The 20,327-nt window shown below is 40.9% G+C and overlaps 2 protein-coding genes and 1 long non-coding RNA gene across 5 annotated transcripts in view; 2 read left to right on the top strand and 1 right to left on the bottom strand.

The window, feature by feature from the left end:
• LOC135281133 (uncharacterized) overlaps nucleotides 1-10,778 on the top strand; it is an 89,715-nt gene extending 78,937 nt beyond the window's left edge. The window contains exons 4-5 of the long non-coding RNA XR_010347888.1: nucleotides 182-8,494; nucleotides 9,653-10,778. This is a non-coding gene — a long non-coding RNA (uncharacterized LOC135281133). The remainder of the gene's footprint in view (nucleotides 1-181; nucleotides 8,495-9,652) is intronic.
• The window catches only part of GALK2 (galactokinase 2), a 47,075-nt gene extending 35,870 nt beyond the window's left edge, over nucleotides 1-11,205 (bottom strand). The window contains exons 1-4 of one of the 2 annotated variants that reach the window (XM_064389753.1): nucleotides 10,928-11,205; nucleotides 8,943-9,031; nucleotides 7,715-7,838; nucleotides 2,689-2,779 (exon numbers count right to left, since the gene is read on the bottom strand). In XM_064389753.1, the coding sequence (XP_064245823.1) occupies nucleotides 2,689-2,779; nucleotides 7,715-7,838; nucleotides 8,943-9,031; nucleotides 10,928-10,980 (357 nt within the window). In that variant the 5' untranslated portion in view covers nucleotides 10,981-11,205. The remainder of the gene's footprint in view (nucleotides 1-2,688; nucleotides 2,780-7,714; nucleotides 7,839-8,942; nucleotides 9,032-10,927) is intronic. The other variant, XM_064389754.1, reaches the window with a different exon arrangement.
• Nucleotides 11,206-12,764: 1,559 nt separating this feature from the next.
• COPS2 (COP9 signalosome subunit 2) overlaps nucleotides 12,765-20,327 on the top strand; it is a 21,353-nt gene continuing 13,790 nt past the window's right edge. The window contains exon 1 of one of the 2 annotated variants that reach the window (XM_064389756.1): nucleotides 12,765-12,948. In XM_064389756.1, coding sequence (XP_064245826.1) covers nucleotides 12,895-12,948 — 54 coding nt within the window. In that variant the 5' untranslated portion in view covers nucleotides 12,765-12,894. The remainder of the gene's footprint in view (nucleotides 12,949-20,327) is intronic. The other variant, XM_064389755.1, reaches the window with a different exon arrangement.

The following is a 20,327-nucleotide window of genomic DNA, read 5'->3' as shown; positions in this document are numbered from 1 at the left end:
TGCAATGGCTGTACACAAACATATAACTACCCCAAGCAGAACTCAGGATGGGCTGCACGCCCAAGAATTTACCAAGCTTCGTGGGTGGGTTTTGCAGCAACTGGCTCTGCTTTGAGCTGCTGTGGGGACAGTGCGAAGTTACCAATCCTTTCATACCCCACTGTTGTCCTTTTCTCGACAGCTCTTCATTTAGGCACCACAAAGAGCTCAAGGTCCACTTTATGCTTCCCTTCCAAGGCTGGCACGTGCTGTTAGGAGCCACATGACACTGAGGGGGAACCAGTAGCCATGCAGCTGTTTTCAAAGCAGATCCTCGTGTCCTGAAGCACCCACAGGACTGACACTGGGAAAACCACAATGGTACTTAAGGAACTCTGTGCTTTAGGGTCACAAAGACACACCTACCAGTGGGGATGGTTTCTGGCATGCTATTTTTTGAATGAAGTTTAAAATATTCTAACACACATGATAGATACCACAGATAATACATTTTATCCAGAAGTCATATATCCTCATGTACATACTCTTTTAAATATTCTTTAGTTGCTTTGTCTTTTTATTTATAATCACTTTTGTATAAATTTCTCTCTGCTATTAGTTTGAAACAAACATGCAGTACTTATTAAAAAATCATTGACTGTATATGAGGGGTATATGAATAGCTAACTTCTGATGCAATGTATATGTCAAGAAACTGTTACAGGGCAAATAATCAGAAAAATAACAGTATTTTCATCAAGAAATGTCCACCTTGAAAAGATTTCTACTACTTCTCCTGAAACAACTTCAACCATAAATACCAATGGTAGAGATCAGCAAACACAAAGAGCCTCCTTTAAAGTCTTCTACCATCACTTCAAATTATATTTTGAATTTCCCGTTTCACAAATAAAGGAAATTCATATCTAGAATACTGTTGCTGCCCATGCCCCTTCATGAAGAACACTAGACAGGCTTGTTCATAAACAGAAAATGCCTGAGTAACCAGAAACTGATCCACAGTTTCTGGATCGTCTTGAATGTGAATCAGGCTTGCAGACTTATCACGCGATGTTTAAATAGAAAACGTACTTCAGTTTCAAAAATGAAAATGGACTTTGCCAAGTTCTGCAACAGTTCTGTCCCAAAAGGATAGCATGTTCAACTTAATATAAACAGATTATCCCGCTGGACCCTCTGAGTACTTGTATTTCAGAGTTTCTTAAGTCTGTAACATTTATGCTTATTTTCTGCCAGTACTAGAGTCTGCAAACCTGCTTTGCAAATTAACCTTCAAATATGAAAGCTTATCCTTAGGAAACAGATCTCAGTAGCAGACTGCAAAATAAATAAAGGCAATTGGTCATGCAAGCCTTAATATAAGAAAGGATATATTGTAAAGAAACCTAATCTATATCTCTACAGTCAGTGCAATTTAAATGCCCATATTACTGAGCAATGCAAAATTGAAAATACTCATGTTACTGCACACATAAGTAATTTATTTGGGTCTATGCATAGGAGCAGGGGGCGGTTTAGGACCTGTGAATTGTAATAAAGTGATTTGTGGCACTGATTGTTCTGAATATTGTTATTTTGAAGCCTCCAGTGGCAGGTCTGAGCAGGCTTTTCAGCAGTCTGCAGTCCTCATCTATTGGATCATCCTGTGGGGTGACCTAGATGGCCTATCCTGAGGCAAACTTCATGTGCTTTAAAAAGCACATTTACTCATAATTTGGGCTGGCTGTGGTGACCTGTTCCTGACTTGCCATCACTGTTTATCCCATCTGCCCTTCCAGAAATATCATTAGATTAACATTGAGCAGAGAAAATACTTTTATTTCTCCCCTCAAAGAGCCATGAATTCTGTGAATTCTGTGCGCCACCTGCAAACAGCAGGTGAGATCTGCAGGATCCTCGATGGTGAGCTGGGGCTGCCTCCCAGGGCAGCCCTGGTGACCAGCACTTGTTTTCACAAGAGCTGGGTTTTCAGGCCAGGCTGGAGAGGGGAGCTCCCCAGGGAGAGGGCAGACAGGAAAAGGTCTGGGAGGTTGAGCTCCCGCCTTTTCCGTAAGTGTGCCCCCTCCTGCACAGCTGCACTTGGAACTCAGGACATTCTGAAAATCCCATTCAAATTCCAAACCCTGAAAACCGGGATGAGTAATGGTTCTTAATGGATTGTTTCTTCTGTATGCTGTTTACTTGGCTTTTGCATTTTCTTTTGCCTACTGCATGAGTCAGCTTCACTCAGCTGCTGTGCGCAAATTACAGGTTTTCAACTTTAATGAAGGTCCATGTTTTTTAAATGCTTCCACAGAAAGGAGTTAAGATATGATCTTTATGTCCTAAAAAAAAAAACCAAACAACAACCTCCAAACCTTTTTCAAAGCAGATTTTAATTAAATAATTCCATTGGAAAGCATTCCTTTTTACCTCAAAATACAGAAATGTCATCCTGATAATGTTTGATCACGACTTTCCGAAGCAATTATTTGCTATTGTAATTTGTTTTACAGAGATGAAAATATGCTCTGCCAATATTTTAAAGAAAACCCACTCATATTTCCTCTTCAAGTTTTAACATAAAAATATTTAACTTTATATTAAAAAAAAGCTATAGAATGTAGGGCAACATTTAGAGAGTAAATAGGTATTCTTGTTGTATTTTCCTTCTACATTAATTTCATAAATTAAATGGATTTGGCTTACCTGAATACCCTTCAGTCCACACAGGAAGTAGTTATGCCACTGAGGTTTGGTTTTGTTAATCTGAATGTTATTAACACTAGTACTGAAATCCCTGCAAAAACAGAAAAACCTTAAGGCTTTAATTTGTATTAAATTTAGTTTGAAAAAACATGGCTTGTTACTGCCACCTGCTGATGGACAAAACTGGTTTGATGGTTTTCAGTGCAATGTTCTCTGGCTTGGTTTCTTGTTTGATCTTTTTACATATCTTCTTTAGTAATCATTTCTATATGGTTATTTTAGATGAAAGCATAAGAATTCTTGAGTAAGTATAAAGAATATATTAAATAAATCCAGAAATTAAGCTGCCTTTGACATCCTTAATTAAGGCAGGATGCCTCCTATCATGTATGTGTATGTTATCATTACTTTTTAGAAGTGGAAATTCAAATAGTCATATCTGTCAAACCATGACTAGAGACAGATAAACTTCAGGCTCTCTGGTAATTCCTGCTCAGGATTTAATCTTCATTACCTTTGCTCTCAATGGCACTTCACAAAAACAAGCCTAATGCTCCAGAATTATATTATGTATGTTACAAGACAAAAATATTTAGTTTAAATATTTTATCTGTTTCCTCCTGGATAACTCCTACTCCATATTTCTTTCAAGTTACTAAAAATACTGAGCTTGAATGTTCCTAAAGAACAGCCAGGTGCTGTCAGAATGGGCATAGGTGACACACAGAGGCCTCGGGGAGGTGCAGGTTGTCTGGCAGTCTGTACCCTTCTGTACCCTTGAACACCCAGGAACTTCATTTGCTTGATGTTGTGACAGCAGGTGCCCAACACAGAAACAGCAGAGGCACTGAGAACAGCAAGAAATCAAATTAAAAATATTCAGAAGTTCCAGACTAAGGTGTGCTCTACAAGGCAAGGTCTGCTAAAATATATGAACAGAGGCAGCTGGAAATATTTAATTTAATTCCTGGAAATATTTAACAGGAATAAAACCATTTTCAAGAAATAATACTTCAGGGGACAGTCTGCAACTCCTAAAAGGATGGAATTTTTCCTTTTTACACTGGTCCTAGTAAACTACATAGATTGTTGATTTCCTGCGCTTATTTTTGTCCAAAAGGACATCACTGATCAATACTTGTAATGGATACCAGTGAAAATATGGTTTTATCAGTTAATGATTCTGTTACCTATGGAGAAAAAGTTGTACAAATATAAAGCATCCATGATATAACTGTATTCAAGCAATGTGTGAAAAGCTCATTTTATTCTGGTGCATTAGAGGCTGCAATTTTTGTGTCATGCAAACCCCCAAGGCAACAAGCAGTGTTGCAGTGGCAGCAGAATTCATCTGGTCTGTTGCCTGTCCCTCTGCAGAGAGGATCTCCACTTGTGCTCCCAGCCCACTCCCAGCTCCATGGCATGACACATCTGGCACTTGGACTATCAACTCAGAATTCTCATTTTGCCAGTTACACATTCAAGTTCAACCTTAATCACAGAGCAAATCCATCAGGTTGGTGTACAGTTTAATGTGTAAGCTGCTATCTTAGTGCCACAAACAGGATTTTATCAGCAGTGCAGCAGCAAGAATTGCACAAAGCTAGAGTAAGAAATTACCAGGTTTTGCTGAGGAACACAAAGATATGAAAGGGAGTACTGAGATTAGAGTACTAGGAAAGTTTGAGAATGGCTGTAAATTCTCCCAATTTGAGATTCATGTGTATTTAGAATGATCTCCAAGAAAATAAAACATCAACTTGCTTATGGTTTTTGAATAAAATAAACCCCCTACGAGGTATTTGTAAAATAGAAAATACATGTCATAAGTAATGAAGATTTTAAAATTCTGTGTTTGTTTATTCTTGCTTCCTAAAATAATCCTAAATTATTGTTGTAAGAAACAAGGCTGGTGGAAAGCAATGTGTGAAAGTGACTAAGAGAAAAGGAATCTTAAATCTTCTTTGCCTCAAAGAATTCTAAAATATTTTATCTTCATAATTTATTTTACCCTCTCAGAGAAAAATTTCAATGAACATGAAGACATATTATGATTATATATTTGCTGGTTCTCAAGATAAATTAAAATAATGACTTCTTAAAATGCATTTTGCTATTTTTTGCAATCTTCTTACATAGAAAATAGAAGAAAAAAAATGGCTTTGATTTTGGCAGGTTTTGTAAGGACATAATTCACACAAACACAGAATGTGGGACTGTCAAAATCCCCAGAATACTTAAGTCTATTTTTTCATTCAGTTTTTTATAAAAAACAGTTCCTAAATATCCAAGCCTTATCTTAAATCAGTAAATCATCAGGCTTGCCTTTGAACCTCCTACTGAAAATTAGGCATTTTAATATAAGAACTTTATAACAAAATAAATAAAATATTGGGAAAAACATACCCATGAAATAAAAATACTCTGATATTGTCTGTTCCAGCCTTTCTGTTTTAAAGAATGCTTGGGGAAAAACTGCCAGTTCTCCACAACCAGACATAAAAACTTCATTTTTTCTGTATAATTAGAAGAGATGGGATTTTTAAGTCGTGTGACTGGTTTTTACTGCTTGAATAGTAAATAATCCCTTATTTTTGGGAGATCAATTTGGCTCTTTCTCACAGAACCTTATTGTCTTGTCAGTCTGTTAGTTTATCTGTTTGAGTCTTCTGTACAAATACCCTGATTTAAAAACAAACAAACAAAACTTTCAGGTTTTGTCGTGAGATGGAAACTGATTGGTAATTACCATCCTCTGGTACTTCTGAAGGCACTTTGAGAAGCATAATGTCAGTTATTCTCTCTACACATACTTCTCAATTACAAAGATGTCTCGTGAAGGGGAGGTATCAAGAACTTCAAAAGAATGTAAGTTTTGAATACCTTTTTAGTCCCAATAACATAAAAGGCATCAGATCAGTTGAGATAATTTATGATAAAAAACAAACAGGTGGTTTTTCTAGCAACCTGTTCTCTGTTCTATTTCTACTGAAAGTTAACGTGAACTATCAGGGTGGAAGAGTGCTACAGAACTGTTCCACAGTTTACCAGTTCACAAAATAAGAATGAAATAGGAAATAGTAATTCTACAGAGGATTCTGGTTAGTCCTTGTTCACCAAAGGCCTATAGATACACATTCACCACAGGCATAAATCTACCAGTGTAACAGGCTGGGAAAAAAAAGACACACTGTCATCAGTTTTGTTATGTGGTGTAACATTCAAAGTGTTGAAAAAGATTTCTTTGTTATGAAATTATGGACATGTTTTAGCTTTGTTTTTAAGCAACAGTGTCTCAACAAAACCAAGATGCTTAATGCTGTGTTCTGAGATCTTTTCTTGGTTTATGGTTTGAAGCATATGATTTTAAACTGAAACCAGGGCAGATGTAAAAATATAGTGACAGTGTGTGCAATTTAAATTCAAAGGCTGTAATTCTACATTTTGTGGAACTGTCCTGAATTGCAAGATAATGCAGCAAAGCTTGAAGACCAAGTGAAAATATTTACCTTTTTATTACTGCTTTATTTAGTGTTCATTAGAACAACTTTTCCTAATCAAAACTATTGTAATTCTGAAGCTATTGTCTCTTGCAGAATGGTTTTGCAACACAGCTTAAGCCCTGGTGGGAGGTTGCTGTTGAAGAAAGGGAAAGGTCCCACACATCTTCCATTTCCCTTCCCTGTTCACCACCACTGCTTGCTCCCACTATTAACCCCAACTCAGCTTTAGTGCTGGGTGCATGGCAGTTCACTAAAATGACAGAAAATTATCCAAGCAAAAAGTGGGGGAATAGTGCACTTCACCTTAAGATCAAACAAGTACTCTACACCTGCTAAAAGGCAGAGGCTGAGTTGATCTTCGAAGCAGGTACAGGGCGACGAGGGGTAAAAGAAGCCAAGCCATTGCCTTTGGCAGTGGCAAACATCTTAATTCAGCCCAGCTGTAATGTGAAAACATACTCCACAAGTGAAAAATCTCAGGGTATTTATATTTAGCATGGAAGTACAAATTCTTTTCAACTATCTTAGTCACAGGCAGCAGTTCAGAATGTGTTTATAACAAACTGAGCTTTAAGCAGGAGTGTGTGCGCAAGTATTTCCCACTTTTGACATTATGTTCCTGTCCCTGTGCTGCCACACACTGTGCTTTCAGGAACTAATTTACCAATTAAAGCAATGGCTCAATAAAAATGGCTTAAACTAAGCTTTTGCTGATTCTGATTTTTGCAAAATGTCCACAAAAGCTCATGTGGGTGAATGACCTGATTTGAACTGCCATGCAACTACACAAATATCAGCCTGTTACAAAGAGGCAGAAAAACGTGCCTGAAGTTGAAAAGAGTGGCAGGATTATTTCCCTATGTTCAGCACTTGTGAGACCATAGTGGAATATTGCATCCAGTTTTGGGGTTTCCCAATACATGAAAGACATTGGCATGGAGTTCAGGAGAAGGCCAACAAGATTATTTACAAGGGATCTTCAAAGGTCCTTTCCAACCTAAATTGCCCTATAATTCTGTGAACAACAGCTGTGGAAGAAGTGGAAGCAAGGGAATACAGATTTTTTTTTGAGCCAGGATTGTTGGTAAAGCTGTTGTGCTGTGAAAACACAGGCCCAGGTTCTCCAGAGCAGGGGAGTGTTAACTTACTTTGGCAGTAATTGATTAAAAAACATTCCACCCCCTTCTCTAGGGGACATGGAGCTGCTGCCAATTATGGGGATTATATCGAGAAAGATGAGATAAAAGAAGGAAGGACAGAATTGCAGAATTTTAAAAGGATTGAAAAATCAGAGGCCTTACAGAGTAATATGGACAAACAGGTGGGGGACAGCAGCTGCAAAGCTATTGCTCTGAACTAACAGACACGGCATGGAGTCAGGGATTCCATCTGCTGATATAAATTGTTTTACACAATCAGACTCTGTATTGCAATGGAAGTCTGTCAGATCTCTGAAAAGGTAAACTGTATTGCAATGCATGAAGAGGTTCATAAAAATAATTAATAAAAAAGTAATTACGTACAAGTACGAAGAATTGGTATTTGCCAGTTGCACAACTTGAGTTTGCACAGGTTCTACTGCAATCAGGATATCTTGTTCTATAGCCATTGGGAGCACAGCATAGCCACAGTAATCTATGTGTTCTCCTAACAAAGAAACAAAGAAAATACTTTGCAATAATTCTTTCTAGAATAGCAATAACACGATTTCTACAGGGCTTCAGTGTTCTTTACTGGATGAGACAATTTCTTACTGTAGTTTCAACTCTTATTACCTAAAGTTTGGGGCACATTTCCTCCATTTCTTATTACTTCACAAGAAGTTTTTCTTTCTTTAGTGATTTTTATCTACTGCCTGTTTATAAATGGTCATATTTTAACACTGACTTACAAAAATTATAAAAAACCCCCACCATGTAGATTACTGCCCAAGGATGAGAACTGTCATGTGCATACAATTTCTGGACCTTTTTTCAAGAAGATAACTACTATATTTAAATAATCATTAATACAATCAAATAGAAAATGTATGTAGTAAACATCCTCTCCCTTGGGAATAATTCCCAGTTACCACATGCTCGTTAGTCTATGTGAGATGTTCACATAACACTGATATAAAAATTAACATTAACTGCATAATAAACTAATTGACTTTTACAGCTCTGTTTCTCAAGATCCTTTTACTACGTCTTCAAATGTGTAGGGTTATTTTATGAACATATGCAAGAAACTGAGCTCCAGGGAGAACACAATCCTAACACAGACAGAGGAATCTAAAAAATAAGGCTGCTGCAGAAATAAAAGTAAGGCCTAAACACAAAATAATTGTGACTCTCCATTCTGCCAGTGAATCACACCCACTATTTTAAGTTCTGCGGACACATCTCTGTGGAAGAGTAAACAAAAGATGATGGTAGAATAATTTCATGCTTTATCATGTATATTGTTGTGGGACTGGTTATATTTGGTAACTTTAATTAATTAAAAAAAAAAAAGTTGGCAAGTTACTCCAATTTTCAAAACCATCACTACTGTCTATAAATGTTTTTCTCCAAAACTGATATCCATGTAGAGTTGTTTATAGTAAGATACTGTAAAATCTACTAAATTATATATGATTTTCCATTTATCAAAAGAAACTTCTTTGAAAAATAAAATTAAGACCAGCATTTTCATTCTGTGTTTTAAACTACTAGATTTCCATGATGACAGATGAAGTAAAACACTGTAAGGTTAATTTTTCTCTTTTACCTATTAAGTTGACTCGTCCTGGTGCACGAGCATAAAACTTGGGAGCTGATCCAAACTTGGATATAAACATCTCCTTCAGTTTCTGCAATCTGAAAGGCAGGTTAGAAACATTTAGAAGGACTATATTTGCATAAAAGACAGGAAGCTTCAATGCTTCTTGAAGAAAATTCAGTTCAGCTTCCTGAAGTATGTGGAATTTTCTCTACTACATCAGGAGTAACATTAAACTGGTTATTTCTGCTCTTCATATAACATTGAAGACTCTACTTAGATTTTGATTTTTATCAATTTTCATATTTGGCACTACCCCATCTTTGTATAAATACATTATAGTCAGATTATCCCCATGAATTATGACAGCATTTACTCCACAGGATTCCAGCAAAAGTACTTCAGGTTTTCCATTTAGAGGTGCCTGATGTGCTACTGAAAGTTCAAAGCAAATAAACTTTGTCATATTGCTTTACTTCCTGCAACTGTAAAGGTACCAACCTTCTGCCTGATGTTTGCAAAGTTGGAATACTTTAGTGTGTCATGCAGAACAGCAGGAAAACGAGGGCTGAGAACAGATGAAGCCATTTATTTTAGTGAAGCATAGGAAACTTGATAGTAATTCATTTTGAAACTACCTTAAAGCAAAATTTTAGTCTACTGACAAAAATCTAGTAATAGGAACCCTGATAAGGTTTCTACATTCAATCTAAATCTAGAACTGGAAGCCTACTTAATGCAAAGTGGAAGTAAGAAGACTGCAACAAGAACCAGATGTTAGAAAATTCCACAATTACTTAGTTTCTACATCTTTGTGTTACTGTTCAGCTACATGTATGCAAATGTTTCATAAGGTTTTTATAAATGGAAAGCTAAAAAATTAAATTTGTGGTGGTATTTTATTTTTTAATAGATCTTTCAGTACCTTTCTATCTTTGTGCCCAGTTACAAAGCTGTATTAGGTCTATGATTTCTCCTTCTTATAATCTCCCCTAGTATTGACTGGTATATAATCCACCAATTAGCAAAAGCAATTTCTGCCATTTCATTGTTCAATCCCTTCTCTAGATCGCATTAATAATATTATAGTCCACCGGGGAATCTGTTGGCAGAATTCTAGGTGTTAACTTTATTCCATTTTGTGTCAGTATTTAGAATGCTGCTTTGTTTCACAGATATTTTTATAGTAGCGTTGGTACCAAGAGACAACAAACAAAGCAGTCATGAGGGCATGTTTATCTAAGTGCTGATTGATCTCTTTTTTTAATGTGGGTTTTACAAGCAGGCGTGATGAAAGGCTATTTACAGGCTGTGGCCTTGATGTTGCAAGACGCACACTGCATTTCAAGCACCTACATCGAGAAGAAAATTGTCAGGAGCCTTAAAGCAAAGAGGCACAACTTCACACTTCCAAGTCTGGAAATGCCGGACTTGTCGTATCCGCGGGATTGGCGGTGCAAATGAAGTAGCCGGTGTTTTAAGAAGTGCCGTAGCGCAGCGCTAAGGCAGGCAGAGAGGCTCGCCTGTGCGCGTGTTGACTGCACACACCGAGCGCGGCTCCATGGGCAGGAGCAGGCGCTGCCACAGGACGGGCCAGGCCAGCGCTGCTCCAGGGCCTTTTACAGCAAAAAGGACGAGAGAATAATCAGCATTCCCCAAAAACTCTGGGGAAAATGATGTAGGCGAAATGATGGATGAATAAATGAATGAATGAATGAACGATTCCTCCTGCTGCCCCAGCGCCACCCTGCGAGGGGCGTCAGGGCGGGCCGGGATGCTGTGGGTGGGAGAAGGGGCCGGAGCCCGGGCAGCCTTCGCTCGTGTCAGGGAAAAACCTACGGAGTGTGCACGTTACGTGTCCACGCCTCCTCGCACCTCAGCCCGGAGCATGAGGACGGGCTTTCCCACCCGTCCTCCCACCTCCCCCGGCCGCCCGCAGACCGCCCACCCGCCCCGGGATTCGCGGCGGCGGGGTCGGGGAACGACCCACCCACCTGGGCTGCTCCACCAGCTGCACCGGGAGGGCGCTGGGGCTGTCCCCCGCCATGGCGGCTCCACCGCGGTCACGGGGCCCGCGAACGCCGCGTCCTTCCGGGCGGCAGCGGCGGCGGCCCGGCCCCGTCCCGCCCCGCCGGCCGTGCTGGGCCCGGGCACCCGCGGCCCGCTCGGCCCCAGAGCCGCTCTGCCCTCGGCCCCGTGCCCGCCGCAGCCCAGCTGGGACCGGGGAGCTGCTGCGGCGTGCCAGAGAAGTGTCTGGGGTTTTCCGGTGTTCCTGCCCATGCTCCTGCCAAAATGCACGTGCAGTGAAAATAATAAATGGACAGGCGCATCCCTCACGGCGTGGAGGGGTGGGTGTCCCTGTCCCCGTGTTTTTTGCGGTGTGTGGTTCCTCCAGCTCCCCTCCCAACAGGCAGCCTCGTGGCTCCTGTTACCCTCCGATTAATGGCTACAGACGCTTGCACGGAGCTGAGCATTTCAAGTGTTCGTAGGCTGTTCACTCAGTGTTTTGGTGTATATCTTTGTCCATTTCAGTATCTTACTCATCCCATTCAGGGAGCTTTAACTGCTCAGACTGAAGGAAGCACAGTAACAAATCTCATTGTGGGTTTTCGAGGTAAAATATTTATTTCCCCCTTAGTACAGTTGCAGAATACCAACACAGCTTTTAAAAGACTTGTCAGTAGCTGTAGGGGGGGGAAAAAAACAACCCAAAACCCCACTGTCAGAAACCGTAACAGTATAAAATGACCAACAACAGGAAAACCTGGAGACCTAGTAAATATTGCAGATATATCTGGGCGTCTCTGAGAGGCCCAGGAGATGGGAAGGCAGAGCCGGTCTGTTGGGGGGTTTGCCTCACTCAGTTGAAGGCAGCAGCAAAAATTGGCATGTAAAAATCTTTATAAAATCATTGCTTTACAAGGCCTGTGGACTTAAAGAATTCAGGCCTTTAAAACTGCTGCTTTCGTATTATTTATTTATGAAGAATGCAGCCCAGGTAAACAGTTGAGCAGCACTGAGTGAAGCAAAAGGGAGCTGAACAGTGATGCCGGTCACAGAAACAGGCTGAGTTTTCACAGAATGGGTCAGGGTGGAAGGGACCATATCTGGTCCAACCTCCCTGCTCAGGCAGGGTCATCCCAGAGCACACGGACCAGGATTGTGTGCAGATGGTTCTGGAACATCTGCAGCCAGGGAGCCTCCACAACCGCTCTGGGCTCTCTGTTCCAGTACACGGTCAAGTTCTTCCTCATGCTCAGGCTGGCCTTTCTGTGCATCAGTTTCTGCCCATTCTTCCTTGTTCTATGGGATGGCACCACAAAGAACAGCCCAATTCTATCTTCTTGACACCCACGTTTTACACAGGAGCCCCTCTCAGTTGCCTCTTCTTGAGGCTGAACAGGCCCAGCTCCCTTAGCCCATCCTCATGAGAGGTACTCCAGACTCTTGGCCAGCTTGCTAGCTCTCTGCTGGACCTGCTCTAGGAGTCCGATATCTCTTTTCTACTGCAAGTCATAACTGCACACAGTACTCTAAATGCGGCCTCATCGGGGCCGAGCAGAGGGGCAGGATCACTTCCCTCGACCCTCCCAGAGACGCGCCAGTCACCAGACTCGCAGCCTCCGCGGGGGATCCGGGCTGGCAGCGCCCGCGCCGGCCCCACGGCCGCGGCCCGGCCCCAGCACGGCGCGCTCCGGGCGGCAGCGCCGGCCCCGGCGGTTCCGGCGCGCAGTGCCCAGGCCCCGCCCGGCCGCCGTTGCCAGGGGCCGGTCGCTACCAGAGGGAGGGAGCCGGCGACGGGGCGGCGCGGATTGGGCTCCGAGCGCCCCGGGCCGGGGGCGGGAGAGGCGCGGGCGGCAGCGGGTTCCGGGCGGAGCGGAGCCACATTGGGCAGCGCCGCGCGGGGTTGTGGGAGAAGGGGCCGTCCCCGCCGCCGCCCCCCGCCCGTCCTCCGGCCAAGATGTCTGACATGGAGGATGATTTCATGTGCGATGATGAGGAGGACTACGATCTGGTAGGGCGCGGGGCGGCGCGGGGGCTCCGCGGTGCAGCCGGGGGTGCGGCCGGCGCGGCGGCGCTGCGGGCCGTTCTGGTGCGGCGCACCCGCCGCAGCGGCCGCCCCGCCGGGTGCTGCCCCGGCACGGAGCGCGGACACCCAGGATGAGTTTCCCTCCCGGGGAGGAGGGTGCGGGCAGGGGCTGCGAGGGGCGGGTGCTGCGGTCGGAGCAGCCGCTCGGCCGCCTCTCCGCCGAGGAGCAGGCCAGCTCGGGCGGGCAGGTGGATAGGCCCGGGCCGGTGCCCGGCGCCGCGCTGGCCCCGTGTCCCCCGCAGGGCTCCCGCTGAGGGGCGGCTCCGGCACGCCGCCTCCTCCCCTCTCTCCTCCTGCCCCGGCCCGAGTGTCGGGCACGAAGTGAGCTGATAAAGTTGCCCGCCTTTCTCCGCACCCGCGACTGCGAGAGGCCCTTGGGGGCAGACACCGTTCGTGCGCTTGTGTGAGCCACAAAGTGAGGCAAAAGTAGGGGGAAGAGAAAGGGGAGTGAGGAGAAATGGCCTCACGGCCGCTCTCTGATCCAACGCGCCGAAGGGTGCACTTATTTCTAACTTTTTGTCTTTGTAGTCTTTGTAACCTTTTTGTTTTTAATTGTAAGGTTTGGAGGTTTTCGTGTTACATTTAGTTAAAAGTTAACATCAAGTTTTGCTCTAAGCTTTTAAAGTTAAAAAATTGCTGCTTGTTCTGATTAATTATAATTGTATTGCTCATATGTTATGTTGGAGCTTGAAGTTTGCTTGTTTGGGTTTTTTTCCCTTAACTTTGATTGGGTTTTTAGAACTAGAGACTTTTTTTTTTTAAAAAAGCTATGTATGTTATAAGCTTGAGAGTCTATTTAATTCATTTCAGCTAAACCTGTGTTAACAGTATTACAGTTTCACTGAAAAACTCCAGACACTTGCCTCTGGAGGACTTGCTTTGTGTCACATTATTTGGTAGTCAGTGCCACTTAGGAATTCACTTACAATGTTTACCTAATTTTGTTTGGGATAGTTTCTGGGCAGTTTTTGTTAGGAACTGCTTAGAATGGTTGGATGACATTAGATATAGAATAAAAGTATCTGCTTTTGGTTTTGAGGGCTTTTTCCATTCATTAAGGAGTGCTTGTTTGACAGGCATCGTCATCAATACCTTATGAGTTGCTCGTGTCACTATTCCAAAATTTGTTTGTGTTCCCCTTTCAGTCTGTGAATGAATTCAGATACTGTAGAGACAGGGTTACTGAAGGAAATACACAGAAACCATTAAAAACCTTTTGTTCCAAAATTGATTCCCATTCATTTTTACTAACACCGAAATTTGTGTCCTGATTTGAAATTCTGTGTTGGTTTTTTTTTTCCATGTGATACAATCAGAGGAATATTAAAGACAGCAGAATTAATGTTCCCTATCCTTTCACAACATGAGAACTGGGCATGTAGAGAAACCATTGGAATTGCATTTTTCAGTCTATACAGATATGAATAAAAGTGCAGTTCAAACTTGCACTGCTTTATGTCAGTTTTCTCCAAGAATAATTAGTCTAGTGCTTTTTCCTGTGTTTGTTTCTTCTGAAGTACTTTATTTCTCTTTGGAAAAACCTTCCTGAAACACCTTGCTTGTGGCAGATTTCCACTTCTGACTGGAGTTGCTTTTACTGGAACATTTTCATTCTCATTAATTACCCTTAGCTCAGACCTTTCAAAAATTTTAAAATACTGCTTGTAATAATTAGGAGCACATTAGTTTTTTTTTTTCTTTTCAGTGTGTAACACCCATGTAAAGCATCAACGAGTACCCAAGCTTCAGATTTTTAAAATTTAGTTTCAGTTCATAATTGATGGGGGAAAAAAACCCAAGAATTGAAGTGTAAAAATATTCCAGCTAGATTAGTTTCAGCATTCTGGGACTAACAAATCATGATTGACTGTTGTTTTCAAAAATGCTTGAGACTGTAATTGTAGTGTTCCACAGAACTGTTTCAGAAAAAAAAAAATTTAAGGGCCCTGAAGACAGGGCCTGATTTCTTCCTTTCATGTTGATAGCTCATTAAATTAAGAGAAGTCTGTGAGGGGATGTGTGATTCTCAAGTTGAACGTCACGGCTGCTGCAAGAGGCTTTGCAACAAAAGAATGAGTACAAGACATAATACTCATATCAGTGCAGAATTGAAAGTAAAAGAGCACATGTGAGTGCTGTGAATACTTTTAAAGAACCAGAGGAAAGGCAGTGATTACAGAAACAGTCAATGAAAGAAGCAGCTATTTTGTCAAAATATGGTGAAACTAGGTTCAGGTTTCCCAGGGTAGCTGCAATCATAACAACAGCAGTGAAGACTCCCCAAAAAATTAATTTTGTCAGCTTTTATTAGAGGTGATTATGGCTGTTCCTCTGTAATGTGCACTTGACCTGCTGATTATGTAGAGCCAGTCAGTTAAATTTCCTTAAGTATGCAAATGTTTCACACTTGAACGGAAATGTGAACAGATATTCCAAAGTCTCAGATCTTTCCCAGCTTCATCATGGAATTTTATATAATTAGAGTAATTGCTACACTGTTAAACAATTGAAGACTACCCAGGCTGTTGTGGATTGTTTCTGTTTAGTTTTTCAGTAGGTAAAAAGTCAAAAGTTTTACATGTAAATGACCTCAACCACTCCTACAGAAATGGAGTTTATTCACTGGAGTCTTGATATAAGGAAGAAATTCCATTTATATTTGTGGGTGGCTGAACCTAGATTCACAATTTGCTAGTAATGTGCTGTGACAGCTTTGATTATAACATGAATTATTCCACTTTACGCTTCAATGAACAGAATAATGTTTACTGGTCATTATGAAAGCCACTCAATTTTAATTTCTAGTTTGGTGCTGCTAGGTGCCTTACATGATTTCAGTACGAGTTATTTTTACTGGATCCAGCTTGAGGGTGGAGAAGGACAAAGAGGGAAGGACCATTGTAAATTCCATTTTTGTTTTCGGTCTGGGACAAAGGACTATATTTAGAATTGACTTGGAGGCTAAACTCAGTCTTCCTCCAGAAATTGATTCTTCCAGGCACAATGACAACACATTGACAGTTGTTGTAGTACATCTACTGGTTTACTTGTTTTGTTTTAAATAAATAAGGAATCTATGGTGTTCTTAGTGAGTCATCTTACTGTGTTCTGAAATTCAACTTGAAAATTAATCCGAGGAAAGGTTGGACAAATATATTTGCCAAGCAACTTGTCTTTCTGCCTTCCGAAGTTGTATTGTTGCAGTGACTTGTGGAAGATCTGTAACAATTCCAGTGAACAGCCATCAGTTTGCACCCTGGTGAGATGGCTGCAGGTTCATCTAGGATGGCATGACTCAAATACAGGGAGCATCCCTTCAGATTTCTGAGGATTTCCCATTTCAGGATGTGGTGATATTAGGACATGGGCAGCCTTACTGCTCATTTCAAACTGCATGAGTTGGCTCTGTCTTTCTTTCCAACTGAGTGAAATACAGTCCATTGCAAAAGGAATTTTTGTTTGCTACTAAACTTGATAAGCAATCTCATCAGTAGACAGAGACATTATTCTGTCTTTTATTGCTGGATTTTAGTAGATACAGTTGAAATTTCATGTGGATGTTGTCCCCTCTTCCCAATTGCTCATATTTCATATTATCATCATTTTATGGAATACATGTATATGTTGCAAACAAGAATGTGGCAATGCTGCAAAAACAAGTACTCAGATCTAGGGAAGTACCAAATCAAGCATATCCACTTGGCCCTCTTCTCTTTCTTAGTGAAGTTTAATTATAGTAGTATGTGATTTTTAAAAAAGTGTACTTCACAGAGGACATAGAATGTACTGTTCTCTAAATTAGTTATTGTTTCATATTTTATATGGATTCAGCATGTGTTGTGATATTTTTAATGCATTCTCTTCAGACTCGTCTTCAAACACAGAATTAATATATTTGAGGCTTATTTTGCTCATTGCCATAATGTCTCAGAAGGAAGTATTGAGGCAAAAAGCCTGAGAATAATTAGTCAGTAAATTCTTTCTATCGAAACATTGACAAGTGTTGCTAAGTTCTGGTTTTTATTGGCTTTTTTGACAGTTATTTAGGGCTGTGTTTAGAACAGTGCTCTCCAGGATCTGATGTGCAGTTGGGTGTTAAACAGACATAAATTAGATCTAAGTTATGCTGAAAACTGGACTTTCAGAAAAGGATGCACATAACTACAGGAGAGCTGCACAACAGAGGTAGAAAGAAAAGGCAATTTTTTGCCGTACTCTTTACATGTCATAATACCAGGTTTTTCTTTCTGCAGTCTCCTGTCTCATTTCTGTGCATCTTCCAACTGAAAAAAAAAAAACAAAGGCAGAGCACTGTCTTTCATGGAACTTTTGTGACGCTATTGCAAATCGCTGGTTTCACAGACTTCTATTCCTGGTGTCAGCCCTGGTGTGAGCCAGCAGGCTCTGGGTGACTTGCAGAGCTAGAGAGCAGCAGAAGAGAGACCTGGAATGTGAAGAAAAAGAAACCAGGACTCCCAGTGCATGGCTGGGCGTGCAGGCTTCTCACACAAATGGCACTCTGGTTTTTACTCTCGGGGTTTGCCTCTGTTTTTTTCCTCTTTGCTCTTTTGCATTCCAGTCTGGTTGCTTTCTTTATATTCATGTGCCTGAATACCAACTGGCAAATGCACATAGAACCTGGTAGTTGCTGCTTGTCCTGGTGCCTGCAGGTGAGGAAGAGCAAATGCAAAGAAAGTTGTGCTCAGTAGACCTTGTAATGCCATGGTTATGAAACAAAGTTAGCTGAAGCAAAATCAAATTTGTACCAGACTTATTCTCAGAAACAATTGCACTTCATAAAAAAATTAATTGAGTCAGCCAAATGGATGAAATTTGGTAAGATCCCCAGCAATTGACAGTTATAAGTATTTCAACAGTGTCCTTGAAAGATAATTTTTTACAGAAATATAACTCTTCGTATTGTCTTTTTTTCTGGAAAGTTGCCCCTATATAGCTCTTTTCCCCCTACTCCTTTTTTTAAAAAATGTTTGCAAAGTAGGAATTCAGTTCCTGTAGTGGAGGTGAATGATGAACAGAGGAGCCCAAGTTTAGGTACACCACTCCAGTTTTGGTGTAGAAATTAGGGAAGTGCTTCAGGCAAGAGAGGAGACCAGAAAATTGGTAACAACAGCGGTTTTCACAAAATATTTGTATCTTTGTTCATGCAGAACTTGACCAGGTCTGTGTACCACTCTAATAGGTAGAATGGCACACATCTACATCTAAATGTCACTGATACACTGTTACGGTCTCCGTGTCCCTGTCCCTTATTGTGGCCCTGAGCACCGGGCTGTGCTTCAGGACCTGCAGTCTCTGGAGGCCGCACTGACAAGGCTCCTGCCACAGGGGCAGACAGCCCAAGGCCCTGGGCTGCTGCAGGGATGGGAAGGGGCAGCCTGGGAGCAGCTGGGGCTGCTGGATGCTCCTGACGTGCCTTTGCTGCTGGACAGACTGCAGATGGATCCGTGCACCAAAAAGGGTGACTGAAGCTGACTCGGGTGAATTGACTTCTCTGTGTGCTCATTTGAGAAGCAGAGGCTCAATGTTTTAAAGCTGTTTACTAGATAAAATTCTATGAAAACTTAATATGTAACATGATAAAGACTTCTTAAATAAATTGGTTTCTTGATACTAATTTAACTCTTATTAAAACTATTTGAAAGAACAATGTTCCAGACAGAGTAAATGCCATCAGAGGTTTTATCTCTGTTACAATTGAGCTAGTGTAGTAATTTCTCTTCCTCCAAAAAGCAATGGGATAGTTTAGGATTGAATATAACTGATTACATTTAGAACATTCAGATTTTCAATATACCAATGCTTAAATAATATCCTAACTTATTTAACTGCATTTTTTCAAGCTCTTACCAGGGCTTTCTAATTTCTTGAGTGATGATAAAAACTCCAGTTGTTTGTTTTGATGATCCTCAGAGGAAGGAAGAATTCAGTGGGTTTCAAAGAGCAGTTCTGTGTGCTCAGACTGCTCTTTTTTTTCCATTTGTACTTATAATGTTGATGTCCATTTGAAAAATATCAACAGAATCTTAGTTTTAAAAATTCCTGGGCCTTTTACTTTTTTACATCAGCTAGAGATAAATTATATCATCCAGCTGCTTTTATATCTCAAAGTTCTAATTAAGGATGTTCGTCACTATGTAAATTGTTAGGTCTGGATGCTGTAGTGGAAATTTTTAGAGTTATGTAGAAATCCTATTTGTAAACCATATATTTCTACCTAATTTGCAGCAAACTTCTTACCTAGAAGGTTTGAGCTGGGGAAGTTGTTCAGGCAGGAATCAGGGGTGTTGAAAATGAGGGTGAGGAAAGGCTAGGTTCTTGCTGTCTGAATTCATTGTTAAAATACTTTTCTGTTTTCAGAACTGAGAAGGAAATTCATCTTTTTCTTAATTGGAACTTTGAGGACACAGCTTTATACTTTCCTCCTTTTTTTGCTTTTGGCAGAAGCTTAATGTTCTTGCATTTGTATCCTGCTGCACTAAGCCATCTCTGCATCAAAAGAAGACAGAGTGCTTGTCCTTCTGAGTATCAGCACTGGCATAATTAGCATCAGTGCTTGAAATAAGATTCAGAATCTACATGGCTGATTTTTGGGGTTTTTTTTTTAACATTGTCTAAAGATTAATGGCATCAGCCATACTTAGTTTGAGGTTTTAAAGTTTTCACAGCCATTAAGTCTAAATATGTCTTTTTTAAAATAAACCACCTTACATTTTGTGGAAGTAGGAAAGCCTTATCTCCATCACAGCTTTGAGTCCATATCATCATCCTAAGTCTGATGTAAGACAAATAGGCATCAAGTGAGGAAAAAATATAGCCATGAAAACATAAACCAGTACCTTTGATGCATTTCAGTGCATTTCCAATGGGGGAAGAAATATCAATAGACTTAACACTTCTTTATTATGTGAAATTATCTTTATGTGATATTTAAGTGGCATTGAGAAAAATTATCTGAAAAAAAGCTTCCTACATGAATCCACATCCAGAATCATTGCCAGAGCTAAGATGAAAGTTCAGATGTTTCTGGCTTGAGGCTACCAGAGCACGTTGTCTCCTAAAAGGAATTAATTTAGTTTGCTTTCCTTTTATCTTTGCAAATAGGCACTTCTGCCAAAAATATTCCCCATTGTCCAAGTTAACATAAACAAGGCATCGGCTGATTACACATATCTTAAATGCTGTGTTGTTTATTTTTTGGCAGCCTGTATATATAAGGTGTCTGATACAGCTGTTGACATCGGGTGTGTGTACCCATAGCTGCTCACTGGAGTTGGATCAATAGG

This window comes from Passer domesticus, chromosome 14 (genome assembly GCF_036417665.1).
Source record: "Passer domesticus isolate bPasDom1 chromosome 14, bPasDom1.hap1, whole genome shotgun sequence".
Classification (NCBI taxonomy): Eukaryota; Metazoa; Chordata; class Aves; order Passeriformes; family Passeridae; genus Passer; species Passer domesticus.
Note: the sequence above shows the minus strand (reverse complement) of the source record. Positions and strands in the feature narration are given on the sequence as shown.